The 17,868-nt window shown below is 31.1% G+C and overlaps 1 protein-coding gene across 2 annotated transcripts in view; it reads left to right on the top strand.

Annotated features, from left to right (window-relative positions):
* Positions 1-17,868, top strand: part of LOC106688833 (monocarboxylate transporter 13) — a 32,781-nt gene that overhangs the window by 5,360 nt on the left and 9,553 nt on the right. Inside the window, exons 1-2 of one of the 2 annotated variants that reach the window (XM_014433494.3) lie at positions 6,745-6,894; positions 13,563-13,638. In XM_014433494.3, the coding sequence (XP_014288980.1) occupies positions 6,887-6,894; positions 13,563-13,638 (84 nt within the window). In that variant the 5' untranslated portion in view covers positions 6,745-6,886. Of the gene's footprint in view, positions 1-6,744; positions 6,895-13,562; positions 13,639-17,868 lie in introns of those variants that run through there. The other variant, XM_014433493.2, reaches the window with a different exon arrangement.

Raw genomic sequence — 17,868 nt, 5'->3', positions numbered from 1 at the left:
TATATGGCAATCATTATGCTTTGCCGCCTTTAAATAATATATGGCAATCTTTATGCTTTGCCGCCTTTAAATATATATGGCAATCTTTATGCTTTTCCGTCTTTAAATAATATATGGCAATCTTTACTGGAAAGCTGTTTTGTAAAAAATGGTCGAAAAATTGGATCTATCCATCAAACAATTTTAACTACTTCTTCTGATGCAATGTGAAATGTAACGTTTTACTGGACTATAGTTCTGGTTGGCCATTTAAATTTACAAGGCTTTAATCACATAGCCATGTGCAACAGATATATTTATTTCCAACATAACGCACGAGTTATCTTATACTGCTACAATATGAAAGACCAATTCAGAATTTTTATTAACAATACTCATTCTTTAGTTGAAAAGAAAGATAGATATTTTTAAAAAATATAATACTTGATATTTTAAAAAAAAGAAGAAAAATAAAAAACTCTGACATCTAAATTGGTCTAGAGACTAAATTAGGCTTTAGAAATATTATTTTAAACATTGTGAAATAGGAAGGAAATTAAACAATTTAATAAATTTTCATCAATGATACAATCTGTAAGTAACATTGCAATATTTCCCAAAAGGGGAAATTTAAGCCAAATTTGAGGTAATTTGAGTAAACTCGATAACGACTTGCCTGAGTAATAATATAGTATAGTAAATACTACTATACAATATAGTAAATTGTCGCTATGCAGTTGTCTTTATTTTATTAATATAGACATATAACTAAATGTTATATCCTTTACAGCTTTCTGTGGCTTTCTCCTTATAGTCCCATCTTGGAAGTGGTCACTTCAAGTCCTATCCAATACTCTATATAATATATCTAAATACATTATGCTATTAAAATACTAAATTTTGATATACTGTTTCTAGGAATTTTTTTTCCTAGTTACTTGCCTTGTCGTTACATCCTTGACTACTTATTGTACCGACAACCCTCCTCTACTTTTAACTTAGAAAATCACAATTCTAAAAATTAACTGAATCCATTTTTTATGGATAAAACAGTTTGGAAAAGGTTAGTTTTTTTATTTTTTAATCTGGATTGTTCGAAAGGTTATGACTGGACTTTACTTCTGAGACATTTCCCCAAATAATATCAGTCAAAAAATCTCCATGTTTATTCTGCTTCCTTCTAGTTATTTCTATTCGACTTTAAATTTTCATAAATATTTCTATAGAAATCGAACTAGAAAATCTGAGACCCCTTGAGCCTCGGTTTGAGGGGTAAATTTCCTCCTTTAGTCCTTCCCCTCCCCACCCTCCCACCATCCACTCCGTCCCTAAGACCCAAGCAACGCCTTAATTTACTAAAATAAAACTAATCATTACAGCGAAAACATATATCCTTAGATCACTATCATAAACATTTTATTATCACACAGATAAATCGGATAATGGTGATGGTATTTTTGAAATTAACGAGCGGAAAAGATTACCTTATATGAATTAACTTAATGACCAGTTCTCAAAAATATATATCAGAATTATATAATTTATATATTCATAAACCTATTAAGAAGAGTGTGCGAAATATTTTTCTCTTTAAAATTTGAATACAATATCAATAATTGATAATACACGTCAATCGTGTTTGATAATACTAACGGCGGAAACGTAGCTCCATTAAACATATGATATCAGCATTGGTATACCAGGAAACATCAGCATGATTACAGTCCATCTGCGTAGTCCTAATTTAGAGAACACTCTTCAATGGCTTACGTAAGAGGCTTAATTAATCGGCTAAAATGACGCAAAAAAACAAGAGTCAACAAAATAGAGGACCTACATTCTCCTGTAAGTATCTCTTGTGGAAATTTTAACAGCAGCTGACGTGTGGTTTTTGAAAGATTTACTAAAAGATTTGAAAAATACATTTTACATAAATTATAAAATTACTTCATTCCTTCAAGATCACTTGAAGGATGGAGAGCTGAAACATTTATTGAGTTGCGAAATGAAACACTATTGGGTGAGGTAGAATTTTAAGAAGCTGTTCTTCGGTATTATATAGTTTGATAATGTCCAATGATAATATGAATACGAATAGAAATAAGTGATACTTTCCTAAATTCTAGAATATGATAGATTATCCTTTGTAGGTCCCAACACTCCCATTGAAGTCCCATACTTCCCTAAGCCTATTCCAACTGTGATGGGGGCTAAGTTTTTCATTTTATGGGACCGTTACTTAATGAAAAAAGTCAACGCGAATCCAGACCGGATTCGAATCGGCGCAGCCCGCAGATTTCAGATTGATAGACCTGCACCTAACCGCCTGAGCTACGGATGGCCTTTTAGGTTATGTATCTTTTCTTTTTACTGAGATCTCGCTTATTGCTTTTATAAAAGGTACATTTTCCTATTTCACGTTATCCTTTAATTTTTTGGTCGTGAATATGCCTAAAAATTTGCTACCGAATAGGTAATATAAAAACCTAAAGTCAGCGAATTCCAGTAATAAATTTTAGTATAGTGGCTCCATAGCTGTATCAAACATCCAAAATTCACTTAAGTACACATTTCGATAGTCAAAGTATGAAATAATTATTCACGCTAAATGAAAATTGCAACACATAATGGGTAAAAGGGTGGGATGAGAGTATACGTATTTGTGAATGCGGTTTGAAAATTTTTATAACTTCTGCTGATTGAAGCTACTATTTGTTTAAGTTTTAATCCACAGCAGTTAAAATCTTTCGAGCATATGTATAAATCTACTGGATATAAATGATCGCAATGAGTGATTCAGATTAGTTCAGTTCTAATCTGAATCACACAATGTCGTTCTGTACTCGTCAAAATTCTAAGACAAAATATGAAAATCTTATAAAGTAGGCGTTGACAGCAAGAGAGGAATGCAATGATACCCATGGAAGCCCGTTTGATCTATAAACACAACGTCGGGAAGGCAAAAAATCCAAGGCCTAGTACCGTGTCACCAACTCCACGATAGCATGTACCATGGAGAAGGCGGGATATACACAAATATACGATATAATCGCTTCTATACTAACACCAGGTTTTATAGATGCCAACATGTGGGAATATATATTTATCTAGAGCGATTAAAAATTACCACAACTGAAGGCAATGTCGGCTGAATACTGCTTGTCTCCAAACTCCTGCTGAGCGAACAGGTCCATATATATATATAAATTTTTTTCTTTCAAATATTTGAAAGTCTCTCTCCATAATTTTAGTTGTTCTCCAGGATTAATCAGTGTCTTAAATAGAACGGCTTTGACCCGTCAAGACAAGGTGACACCGAAGCGTCGAGTAGCAACAGCTTGCAAACATTCTGCTTGTAAAGTAGTCGTTCGTCAAAAAGTAATTGTTTCCGCTTTTTTGTAGGGTTGAAAGTAAGTGATTAACACCAAGACAATTTCATTTATTGTGTGAAAATTATATGACAGACCTTGTCTCTTGAAGAAGACTCATTTTTCGCCAGCAACCCGTGCCACATTCCATCGTAAGAGTTATACAACTGAGGCATCTTAAGCCTTATAAGCTAACACCGTTGGACATTCATCAATGTTGGCTGGTATGCGTCGAAAATATCGGATTAACATATGAAACATAGGTTCGATATTATGACGGAAAATATTGGATTAAGATAAGGAAAATACATTATTCTTATCCTGTTATAATCTTGTGACGCTTGCAAGCCTTCATACATGCAAGAATTTAAAATATAAAACCATTTCTTGAATATTCTTAGCTTTTGTAATCAAATTCCAATTTCGAGTTAAGACAAAAGAAGCTAGTCTTTTCTTTATAAAGTTAAGTCTTTTTATAATTATTAATGATAATTTAAATTGTAACTCATTTAAATTGTAAGCGCTGTCGAAAACAGTTAATGAACGCATTCAAAACGTATAACTCCCTATGGCGAAACCATATAACTTAAAAGTATAATACTACTATACTGTACTATTTTTACAGTCTTTAATCTACTTTGAAACAAAAATTTTTTAGTGGAAGAATCGTGCCGATTGCAAAATATACTACAGCGTTTAGACAATTAACCAATTCCGAAGGTCAATGTCAACATATTTCGAGAATGTTAACGACGATCAACATTTTGCTAATAACAACGTAAACACCTTTACTCCCAACTGAACAGACCCGGCAGTCAATAGCTATAAAAATAGGGATGGAAGCCCCATTCTAAGGACACTTATAACACCCCCTCTCACTCTATCCCTCTCTTCTATCCCATTTTCTCTTCCACACCCTCTCCTTCTCCCATCCTCTCCCACCTCCACCTTCTCTCTCTTAACATATTTATTTATTTAACCTCTTATGTATAATTTATTAATGTACCCCCAGGGATGTAAATGTACAATAATGTAAAATTATTGAAACTTTAATTATAATATTTCTATTGATATAACATAGAGATTGACATTGGATAGAGACTAACTGTAACACCAAGACAGAGGTATTTTTATTTCTTAAATTATTAATATTATAGTTCATTCTCTAGGTCTCTCCAATTCTATTACTAGTTACATCGGACTGTGAAAGAACCAACTATTGCCAAGTTTGACAATTACAAACAGAGTATATCTTCAGTAACTTTAGAGAAAGTATTCACGTGATTCAAAAAATTAATATTCTTAATAAAACGAATTTAAGACGACTGCCAATTAAATAAATAATAAATTAATTTTTATTGCCAAATAAACAATATGAGGCGTGAGGTTTTGCTTCTTTGGATTTCCTGATCGCTCAGCTAGATTTTCCAAGCATTACGTCAGGTTTTTCAAGTTCTTTATTCGCATAGGTCTGTAGTTAAATAATTTTTCATAGTAATTGGTATTGTTTCATCATGATAATAGATGATATGATTTTATTTGATAACTATAATAAGCTGTATAAATCACTAATAAAAAAATTGAATTGATAAAGAAATTATAAGGACCATCTAAAGGAAATTTAAAATAAATTGATTAATTATAAATCAACGTAAATTATAGTCTTTATTCCAGTGCAATAATTGTTTTCTTGGCGAGATTGAGAATTAGTTTCAAGAGGTTATTGGCCTTGACATAAAGATAGGTTATCAATAAAAATTTTCCTTCAAGAATTTCAAACTTCATTTTTGTTATAAATTAAAATTAATTTCAAATTAAAATTATAACTGCTAACAATAAAGTGTAGCGGACCAGGACGTTGATAATAGCCGTATTTCGATTGACCTTGTTTCCTCAATTATCCTCATGTGACCAAACAATTAATGGATCAAGATAAATAGATAAGAAGATTTTTTTTCCTCGGTAATGGTATAAATAATTCTTGAGCGATATGTCATCAGATTTCTTCGTATTTATCGGCGGCTATTGTAGGAAATCCTGTCTTAACTTCTGCTGCATTTGGTGCGCTTTTTTGTATTAATTCTATTAAGTGGAGGCCTCACTACTGGGCAAATAAATAAAGTAAAAGTAAAACTCCATTTGCTCTACCTCTTTTCAGTAAAAAAAATGGAAAACAGGCTCCGGCAGGTAATAGCTGAACTAACACAATTAAATACAATGAGAATACTCATAATGACAACCTATTATTAAGGTTATTTTGTCCCCTAAAATACAAACAAAATATTAAACGAATTAAATATTAAGCAATAAAATTTTGTTCCTTCTCATTTCTTGTTGACGTTTTCGAGGAACAGGTTCAAATTATCAACTAAGTTTCACGTTTTCAGACTTTTGCGGTCAGATTCTAAATCCACTCGCATTCTATGTTTTCATATCAAAGAAAATTCAATTCAGAGACACCTTTTTCTGAAAACAAATTTATATTAGGAAATAATAACTATTCCCGTCAACTAATTTTGATGAAATTTTTAGGTTTTGTGTAGTCTGGTTCCCAGAACTGATTCATACCAAAACCCATCTTATGAGAATTGCTACATCTAGCCACTTAATAAAAATACCGATATTGCAAAGATATTCTGTATATGTGAAAACTGCAAGCATTAGTGACGGAGCTCAGCTGTTCATTTTTTTAAAAATTAATTTTGGTAAATTGTGCAAACAAAGGAATCCTCGCCGCACACTGAATAGCCAAAAAGTGGAAATAATTCAATATCTGGAAAGCGAATTAACATAGAGACTTGGGGCCGGTCTCATTCGACTCAAAACAGAAACATACATCAAATTCAACTGTACTTGTTGACATTTTAAAGAAATAATGAGGAAATTAAAGCCTATTGGCAAGATAGAAATTTCTGAAATTTTCGGATTAGGTTTTACTCATCAAAACAAGTTGTAACGAGTATTTTGAGTGTATATTTAAATTAAATATTACTTACAATTAAAAATTCCAGGAAGCTTAAAAAACAGAAGAATTTTGTAAATAATAAAACTAGGGATTCAAAGACAAAGGTTTTTCATAATGAAAAGACAATTTTACATTGTTGCTTAATTTTTCAAAGTAAGATCAGGTACTCTTTAATCATGGGATATTGGGGACAACACGGGAAGGAAAGATTCTCTCTAATTATTTTTGAATTTTTGATATTATTATATCCTTAAGATCCATACATCAACCACAACTCGATTATTACATTTATAATAATTTATTAGATATAGGAATAAACTCACAAACTCAAAATACTATAAATTATAATCATTATCATTCCACCAATATAAGTTACGTCATTCCATAAAAGCTTATCGATGTGAATGTAATTATTATTGAGCGAATGATAACGAAACGTGTTCAAATTGGCAGTGTCTCCCGGCGGATGAGGTGATAAAGAGATAAGGCTCATCACGTCGTAACGTCGAAGACAGGTTTAGAAATATTTGTGAATTGTAATTTCGGCTGACTGCTTCAATTGTCTTGGAGAGAAATGTCTAGGTATGTAAAACCTGAATATTATTAAGAAATGATTTCATAACAGAGTATACCTCAAACCACCAGAAAGCCTTGCTTTGTGTCTGCTAATGCGGTAAGAATAATAATAGTGATGCTTCTGCATGTATAAGTAAATTTCAATTATCTTTGGCTTAAATTATTCGAACATTTACATTTCTGATCCACTTGAACGTTTATTATTGATAAATAAGTAGTGCAAACAGACAGGACCATGCTAATTAGGTATTTTTTGAGAGAGGTAGGGAGAGGGGGGGCTATCAAGGTTTTTGGAATCTTCGGAGAGCAGGCCTGGATTAAGAGCAGGCAATAAATTTGTATTTTAAGTATCTCCATCTCGATTATTTAATATCGATTACGAGATGAGACAAGATTAAATTCTCTCCTTCTTAATGAATTATAATTGATCACAGTTACGAATATTGCTACTTTTAGCTATATCATAAATGCATACGTATATATTTTTTCAATGATTATTTTTTGGGAGAGGATGAAATTAGTCCCTTTCTCCTCCCCTTTCCCACTCCACCGTCCGTGGGTCAGGAAAATTAATCGAAAATAAACCGTTTAGTACTGAAAATCTCTGTCTTAGAGGATATTATCAGAATTAATTAAATTGCTATTGCTGCTAAATTAGTGATATGGAGTAATAATGGAAGAAAATAAATTAGGCGTTGTAAAAAAAAAAAAAAAAAAAAGGTAGCCTCTAATTGTTGATTACTTAGAATAAAACAAATTGATTGTATGGGGCTTTGCCAAAAGGGTTACAATACTGCTTAGTGTGGTCAGTGAAATTTAGGGTAATACTGAATGGAATTTTACTTATTTTAAGAATTGGTGAGTAGGTTCTTGAAGGTCTCTGTAACTAATTTATTGAATCTTTCGTTGTAGCATCCTTCTCTGACTTCCCCAGCCTTGGTTAGGCGTAAATTTACTCGCTCATGTTACTTTTAACTGTCAACAAAATAAACTCAACAAAAAACAAAATCAACAAAAACAATTGTATTCTCCTCAACTCCGGTTTATCTTCTCTCAAAAACGACTTCTTTCACATGCGATCCAGTATCCCTTCTCCAAGGGCATAGGTACAAAGAGAGCGTAATATTTACCATGAAAAAACCTTTTGTTTAGACTAAACACTTAATTCGTTTTCTTTGATAATAACAGTTTTTTATTAATATTAAAACATTATACAATTTCTACATTACTGTTCACTTGAGTGTGTTGTATTTTTGATGTTTGATTTTAAGATATTAGGAGGGTTTATCTATCCTATTTTCTATTAAGATTTATTTATTGATAGATATTACAATCTGCCACACAGTTGTGGGCAATAGGTAATAGTGATGAATGAATCTGATACATACTAAAATTAAAAAATAAATAAATAAATAAATTTTAAAAAAATAAAATAAAAAAATAAATAAAAATAATAATAATAATAATAAAAACTCTCTTAAAATATATACAAACAAAATAATAGACAAGATGAGCAAAATTATGTGATTTTTAAAAGTACATTATTCTCTTTGGCAAAAATATTTACTGTTTACCAAACATAGGAATATTGTTTCAATATATTATTTAGAAAAATGATACATACATAATGATGAGTTTATAAATTATACTAAAAACTATATTTTAATTATATATACTATTAATTATTAATTGATTGATATATGCTGGTTATGCATACATTATATCAAAATAATAAAATGTAAATGTATACATTTTCCTAATACCTTTTATGTTGAAATCACTTCTTTAGCTTCTTAAGTTTCCTGACAACGGAGATAGATAATAAAAAAAAAAGTTTGACTGCTTTTAGATAAGGCACACAAACTACCTTTGTATAAAATATCAATATGATATCTTAAATCTTTTTCATGAAAGTTTTGAGGGCATGATTTTCGAAGCTTCAAATAATACTTAATTAAAAACTAATTTAAAAAAATTTAGAAATGATATGATAAAAGATTTTTGCTTTCGATAACAGGACAGTAATAATTGTACCAAGTTTAATAAAAATCAGAGAATGGAGTCGAAATATTTTTTAATCGTCCGAAAATGATTTGTATTTTTATTAAATTTTCAGTGAATGAAATAAATTTTGAACAGAATTAAAAGAAAATGGAAATAAGTGTAGCAACTGATCTCCTTACATGCCTCAACTTATTCAAAACATTTTTGACTTTTTTTAATCGTAAAGGAAATCGACCTCAATCTCGATATGCCGTAACAAACAAGATAAAGAAAAACGCTCCTGATATCACTAATTAATATAAAAATGGTCTAGACGAAGCACTCTTTTGAACCTGTAGCTTGCCTACTTCAGGAGCTGTTCTTTCGCATTGCAAAACAAGTCTTGAAAGCTAAATTAATAAAACAAAAATGGAATGCTGACCACCAAGCCTCGTATTTTTTCTTTCTTTAATGTACATATTAATATTCCTGGATTATGCTAATATTCTAAAAAAAAAGTCTGGTGCGGGTTCGCGCATCTTTAACTTGTGACGTTCCCAGATTTTGTATAGATAGGTAGTACAAGAGCCGAAGAGTGAAAAGAAAGGTACTTATTTCATCCCAATTTTCGAATTCATGAATGTGAAACTACATGCATTTGGAGGTCAAAATTGAAGAGTCTGCCAATCCTGTTCAGGGAACCGTTTAAAAATGGCGACCGTTCCAAACCGTAACAAAAATGCAGTTATTTCATACCTCTTGGTTCTTTACTCATATGAAACTATGGTTGGTACAGACACAAAAGAAACTTGTCTGCCAAGCCCGTGCTGTGCCACGCGTTTTACAGACGCGTTCCAAAATGTAACTTTATGAACTCAAAAATGCAGTTATTTCATACCTCTTGGTTTTTGACTGCTATGAAACCAGGGTTAGTATTGAAAAAAAAAACCTGTCTGCCAAGCTAGTGCTGTGCCACGCGTTTTACAGACGCGTTCCAAAATTTAACTTTATGAACTCAAAAATGCAGTTATTTCATACCTCTCGGTTTTTGACTGCTATGAAACCAGGGTTAGTATTGAAAAAAAAAAACCTGTCTGCCAAACTAGTGGTGTACGGCGATTGGTTCAGACGCGTTCCAAAATTCAACTTTGGAAACTCCTCTCATACCAAAATTTCCATCCGAAAATTTCAGCTAACAAAAAAGGGGTATTAAGAGCGGTAAAAATTACTCACCATTGCAGGGACGAATTGGTATCTTTTCATTTTTTCAAAAAGAACTCACTTGAAAGGAGGGACTGAAGATGCTTCCATGTCATTCATTTTCATAAATGGCTGACATCAAATTTCTTCTTAATCTTAAGCCTAATAAAAAAAAAAAAAAAATAGGTTTCATTTCATTTACATTTTTACTTCTCTTTCTTCTACATATGGACAATCTAATAGTTCCTAAGATATAAGCAAATCATTTCGTCAGAAAAACAAGAAATCGACATTTTCTGAATTTATTTTGCTGATATCATGAAAACTACTACTCCCACGAAAAAACTAATAATACCTTTTTTTTATTACGTTTAACAAGTTTTAATTGTATGCCTAATAGACATCTGTACATGTAATATTCCGTGAGGTATAGACGTCATAAGCAAAACCTTTTGTCAAAAAAACAAGAAATTAACATTTTCTAAATTAATTTTGCTAATATCATGAAAACAACTACTCCTATGGAAAAACTAATAATGACATTGTTTTTAGGGCGTTAAATATGCTTTAATTTAAGACCTAAGGGACAACTGTACATCTCATAGTTCCTGAGATATAGCTGTTATAAGCAAAACATTTTGTCAGAAAAACAAGAAATTGACATTTTGTGAATTTATTTTGCTAATATCATAAAAACTACTACTCCTACGAAAAAAATAATAATAAGTTTGTTTTTAGGATGTGCACAAAATGTCCATTTCACGTTTTTCTCATGAAAATTGTTGCTTATGACGGCTACAACTCAGGAACTATTAGATATACAGATTTCTCTTAGACCTTTAATTAAAGCTTATTTAACATCCTAAAAACTAATAATAACTTTGTTTTTAGTGACGTGGAATGGACATTTTGTGAATAGATTTCGCTAATACCATGAAAAAAAACCACTCTTACGAAAAAACTAATTAGAATATTTTTTTGTAGTGTTTTAAGTAGCTTCAATTGGTTTTCTAACTATTTATTTATATTACATTAAAAAGTATATGTTTGTAAGTATTGATATTTGAAAAACGTTTGACAAAACTCCTCTTTTGTTATTTAATAAATCGTTCAATAAAATTTAATTACTACTAGCTTTTTGGGCGTTGATGACCTCAGGGTTTTACGCCCTAAAGCCCCAGACAACAACAACTACTTGCGTTTTATTATTGTAATTTTTCTACTAATAATGATATTTGTTCAAAAGTAACTTTCATGTATAACAGCAAAACCAATAATAATGAAATTTATCAATTAAACGACTGCAACACAGCTAAATAGATAAAACTTGAGTTTTTTCTTCAAATTTCAGATTAATAAAAAATTTGATACATAAAAAGGAAGATATAAATAACTATATAAACGATATAAATTCAAATTTCCAAAGTCGAATTTTGAAACGCGTCTGCAAAACGCGCAGCATAGCAATAGCTTGGCAGACAGGTTTCTTTTGTGTCAGTACCAACCCTAGTTTCATATGAGTCAAAAACTAAAAGGTATGAAATTACTGCATTTTTGAGTTCATAAAGTTGACTTTTGGAACGGCCGCCATTTTCGAACTCCCTTGAACTGGAATAGCAGACTCATCAATTTTTACTCCTATCTATAAGTTGTTTACATTAATAAATTCGAAAATTTGGGTGAGACAACCGTCTTTTTTCCATGTGCTCTTGTAATATGGGCTCGTACTGAAGTTATCGATATTTTTATAATTTTCGAGAAAATAAAACCCAATAAAAATCTGTTATTAAAATTCGTATTTTAAGATGCCTCGTGGTGGGAATAACTAAAGCAAATTTTGTTCGCTCCAAAAATACAACAGATTAACAAAATACTACTAAGCCGTTTTGTAATCGGGAAAGACCAGGCGGACTCGGATTATCCCGTTAGATTCTCATATTTCCATTTTACCTTTTTTCTCCTTTACTTATTCATAAAATTATTTAATATGTTGAATTTATCTATTGTTTATTATTGCTGAAAACTATAATTTTTTTTTCAAATAAACTCCGTCAGACTATTATAATGACGATAAGATCTAGCTGATATTGAATACCATTTAATTCTACATTGACATGGTACTTTTAATCAAAAAGAGGTGTTGGTGAGTTGTTGAAGAAAATAACTTGAGAATATATTTTTCTATTTTGTGTGTATTAAGTTAATTAAATTAACCAAAACGTTATTAGACATAAGTTTAATCTTTTCGATAGCTATCAAAACCTAAATAGTTGAATGGATTATACCTCAATGAGAAATTAAAATTATTTCTATTTGGTTATAAATACATACCCAAAAATATAATTAATATATGATAATAAATATTCGTCTGTATTACATTAGTTAAATATCCCAGGCGTAATGTATCCAGTTAGGCAAACCATTTAAAAATTTACTCCACGTATAAAATTGCAATGACAAATTTAATGTTAAATTTTCAAACTCTTAATACATTTTACAATAATACCTTATAATTATGTTAATATTGAAAATATCTACCAATTAATTTCAATTTCGTTTCTCAAATTGTGTATGATATTATGTACTAACAAAACATACATGTTTTAATTAATTATAAAAATACTTAAATTAATTGTAAGGAGAAGAATACCTGTGTTGTTTGCTCAAATTTTAAATATATTTTATTATCTTTTATCGTGCGTTGATAACTTTAAACATATTGAGCATTAAATGAGAAATGAACGACAATTTTAACATTTTAGTCTTTCGGCTACCATTTCTTTTAAATAATAACACCATTCATTTAAAATAATAGCATGACCTTGTCAGCATGTAATTTTATGTAAATTAATACCACAGAAGATTTTAAAATAAAAATGTTACTATGATCGCCAAATAACGCATTTTGTACAGTCAATTTTTTTTAGACTTTTAATATTTCCAAAAGATAACAGCAATTATCAGTTCTATTCAGCACCTACTTATCCTTATATCTCCTCTATTGTCACGTACGACAAAGGTGGAGAATCTTGAACCAGGTTTCTGCGATGCACAATATGAAATCGAACTTCACTATATTTCAGTGCTTCTAGTGTGGCTTAATTCATATCACTCATCAGAGTAAGCCACCATTAATGAGACTTAAATAAAATTATAGACTAAATCACATAGGTATAAAATTAAAATAAAACTCAGTACGAAGGTTCTTACAACAGCATTATTCAATTGCAATAGCTAGAAAGATAAATACTGAAATATAAAAATAAATGATCACTTAACTTTCAACTAATTGATAAAAATATTTTTTCATAAATTATTGATAAGTACAGAAATTGATAAATATATTTTTTAGATAAAATGAAACTTATACATGTTAAGGTTTTAGACATTTTTTAAATTTAATAACTTTCTTTCTTGTCTTTGTTTACTTTATAAATATTATAAAGTAAAATAAGGGTTAAATTTTAAGTATTATTCTTAACTTATTTCAGACGCCCAATGCAAAAGGAGCAAATTCCGGATGGCGGCTATGGTTGGATTATCGTGGCTGCTTTCGGAACCAACAATGTATGTAGCACACCATATCTTGCTATGTTTGTAAATTATTTAGTATAATGAATCATTCAGAATGCTAATCATAAGAGTTCGCTCAATTATTTTATTCGTATTACACGATAATCTTTAGTTTAGATAAATTTTATATTAAAGCAGATAATTGCCATTTTATGAAGGTGTAACGATTACTCTACCGTTCTAGCCACCACTAAAACCTTTAAGGGCCACCTGGTATGATTTAGCTGTCGACACACGAACCACTACGATCTCAGACAAACACCGTAATTGATATATGTATTTGTCCTCGTAAATAATTTAACTTGACTTGTATCTAACCATTATCATATTATTATATTTTTAAATGTATTATTTGAATCAATAAAAATTACAATAGAATCATCTGATCCACTAAAAGCTAACGTCTTGTACATACCACTTCTTGATAGAATTGAATAACCAAGACCAGACTAAGCAAAACATTTACAGTCTAATGTGAAGATTTCCAATTCAGACTACTTCTAGGTACAGTTCATTGGACATTCCAGATTTTTTAGAGTAATGTAGCTAATACTGTCTTCACTCTGTCTGCTCGATGTCTCCTTTAACCTTTTTGTCCTTTCATCGGGCCCTATAGCGAGTATCTGTAAGTCTAACATCTCAATTCACAACCTTTAGTAAATATGGAGTGGAGTTTCCTACCTGCAAGGACCTACAGTGAGTACCTGTAGGACTTGGTATCCCTTTCACGGCCATAAGGAGTACCTTACGGAATGAATTTTCCATCCCGCGAGGATTTACGGCGAGTACATGTAAAACTCGTCCCGCCAATTCCTCCTAACCGATGAACAAGCATTGTTGAGGCCTTGTCATATGGATAACCTAGACAAAGGTAAATATTATTCAAACTTAATCTACACCAATGAAAGGATACAAAATCTAATTTCCTTATTATAACATACTGTTCGTGACCGTGGTTTCAGCCGAGTTAAATTTAGACTATACATTCCAGTTTCAAACCCATGTGGGTACGTGAACCAAGTGCATCTAATCAACTGAATAATAACCAACGTCTATGCAGAAAAACGAAAAGACTACATACTAAAAAATAAAAACCGTAATTTAATAGAAAATGCCTTCAGTTAGCTGTCTGTTTTTATAATGGAGAAAATAACTAAGCATAATAATTATTTATCTATTCCACTTTGTTTTAGTGAAAAATATGGTAAACATATTCTAATAGCTGCACAAATATAATTGGATATAATGGCAATACCTACATGTTTTAATTAAGAAGGTGAGCTACAAAGGTGAAAGCCCCAATTTCAATGAAACTGTTTTTTGTGATACTAGGTCGAAAAATATGTTACTGCGTCTTTTGTCTTTCGGGCCTTGGGGCTCTTCCTTCCCTTCTCAACATCGTCACTTCCAGATACACTAATGTTGTGAAACAGTTCTCTATTTTCTCATTCTAATTACTTTTCGTTTTTACAAATAAAGTCCAAAATGGAATCTCTAATGCTTTTAGATCTTTCGGAAAACATAAAAATATCATTCTTTGCATGCATGGGAATTTATCTTGAACATTAATCATTAAAGGTGATTATGTAATCAATCTTAGGTCCAAAAAAATGAAGTTATAAATTTTAAAAAGGAAGTAATTTGTAATTTATTAATACCATTTCATAAGTATTTACGCTCTACTTCCATAAAAATGTAAATCTTATCTTACTGTTCTGCTATCAATATTTAAGGAACAAAAAGAAAAAAAAATTATCTTTTTTGTGGAATATTTAATTTACTTTGATTTCATATGGGAAAAGTTTGTTCTAAACCTTGTTCGTTCTAAGATATATGTGAACAAATTTTCATTTTCATACTCTTCTCACACACATCTAATTGAGGTAAGGGAGAAACAAATACCCAAAATTTGTCATTCAATTTTCACTATTAGGAAATTTTAGCTTTGACTTGTGAAATTCTCAATTGGTAGTTCAAAGCAATGATGTATGTTACATTAATAAATAAGACACTATTAAACTTCTTCAACACTATAAATTTTGAATAAAAAGGGACTTTTTTTTTAATGTGTCACATTGCCATTTTGGTATTTTAATTTTTTTATTTTAACTTTCCTGTATACGAAATATATAGTAAGGGAAAGTATTACGATCGTGAAAATATTCAAACTCCAGTTTTCGACGAAAATACATGTTTTGAGGTTCCTTTGGTCCTCATCTAATAACTGTCTCGTCTTTTCGTTGGAAGGTGGAAATCTTCATAAGAGGTCCATACCTATCCGTGTGTGGGATATTTACGTACGATATTTATGTGTGGTTTTCCAGCGATCCACTTCCCTCTTTTGTCTCACTACCCTTCTCGACTCCCGGACGCCCATAGTAATCAGGATAGCCTGGTGGTCACTATTGATGAAAAGAGCACAGACTTGCCAGCTGGTAGTAGATCGTAGGCTATCGCAATGCTAGGTCTATTACAAAGCATCTATCTCTTTTTACGAAAGTAGGCTCTGTACCAGTATTGGCCAGTATCATATCCTCCATCTGCAAAAAGGCTTCTAAAAAGATCTCTCCTCGTCGACTGTCCCACACCGTATCCCAGGCATTGAGGTCTCCAGCAATTATCAATTGCCTTCGCCCTCTTGCATCATGAACTTTGTGATCCGAGAATTCCTCGATCGTGGTGAAGTTCCTTACCCTGTCTCAGACAAATCCACTGGTGTGTACCTGTGCCGTTTCCATTATGACATATTGGGCACATGTCCAAATTGCAGCATTTCCTATGTCATCGGATAACCATGAGTCTTTGTCCGGCACTTTGTATTTGCTCAGGATGGCGACGTCAATCCTTACGTCTCTCACAGTCTACCAGAGAAGACCATTAAACTCGAAATTTCAATGTACAATTAAATATTCTTTTATATCAGGTAGGTCTTATTCTCATTGAAATATTGTGGACTGGCCATAAATGACGAATCTTTAAAAATCTTCCTCTAATTGTTTTTATTCGAAATAAGTAACCAATTCTCATTGTTAAAAAAATCTGAACCACCACAACCTATGATGGGTCAGGGGTTCAGCACTTTGTAAGGAAGTACTGTTACTAGATCCACGGTTGTGCAAAGAGGTGATATGGTCAGAATCACGCTCGATCGCAAAATTTTATCCAACAATGGGTATCCATTTATGAAGCTGGGTTGACTCCAGGAGGGCTCCGAAACCAGCTATCGTGTAACATAAAAAAAATATTTTGCCCAGATGGATTCGAACCCGGGTCCTTTGAGTTAGCAGCATTGCGCCTTACCATGGTTCCGCCGGGCTTCCAATTCTGATTATAGTACAAAATAATGGATAAATACAAAATATTAAAACATTTTATGAGTAACTAAAGGAGAAAAAGGGAAAAATATAAACAAGTTTGAATGAAAAAAAGACCATCCGATAGCTAGCGTACGTTAACGACTTTGTTGTAGTTTGTTATTTTGTTGTATTTTTTACAGGAAAATGTTAATATTCGTTATTTCCATCATAAAAAAAACTATTAAATATATATTTTTAGAGCAACCGAAATAAAAAAATATTTTATTCAAAAGTTTCCTCTTTATCGTCTTAATTAATTTTCCATAAGGAGATATGAAATACCTTCCTGCAGGAATCATATCTTCTTATATATAATGTTGGTTTTTCAAGTATTAAAATTTTATATTAGTGACAAAAATATGTTATTGCAATATAACACAAATAAGGAGAAAACAAAATATAATTTTAAAAGATATTTAATCAGATACCTGATAATGGGGTGATATCAAGATAATATTTGTTTGTGGCATTTGATTTTTTTTTTTGTGCGGGGGAGGGGTTATTGTCATGTTATATTGAAATTTCATCCATGATTACAGACTGACAACTGGTTAAAAAATATATATTTCATTAAAATTAATTCAAAAATAATGTCATTTATTTTGTTATATCACTCCCAAGTTCTATATGTCACTACCTAAAATTAGACCTTTTTTAAGAATCAATATCAAATAAACTGTGATATGAAACATTGAGAACAGGATTTGACTATAGCAAATTTTAGTAAAAATTAAGTTTGAAGTGTCAAAGCAATAAATAAAATATAAAGAGTTTTCATACCATTCAGTTAATCATTTCAACCAGTCTGTTAAACATATTGGAATAATTAGTATGATTTCGTTGTTGTACTTAATTACCCATATAATGT

This window comes from Halyomorpha halys, unplaced genomic scaffold (genome assembly GCF_000696795.3).
Source record: "Halyomorpha halys isolate HHAL.00 unplaced genomic scaffold, Hhal_1.1 Scaffold1218.1, whole genome shotgun sequence".
NCBI classification, from domain to species: domain Eukaryota; kingdom Metazoa; phylum Arthropoda; class Insecta; order Hemiptera; family Pentatomidae; genus Halyomorpha; species Halyomorpha halys.
This window is presented reverse-complemented; position numbering and strand designations above follow the sequence as displayed.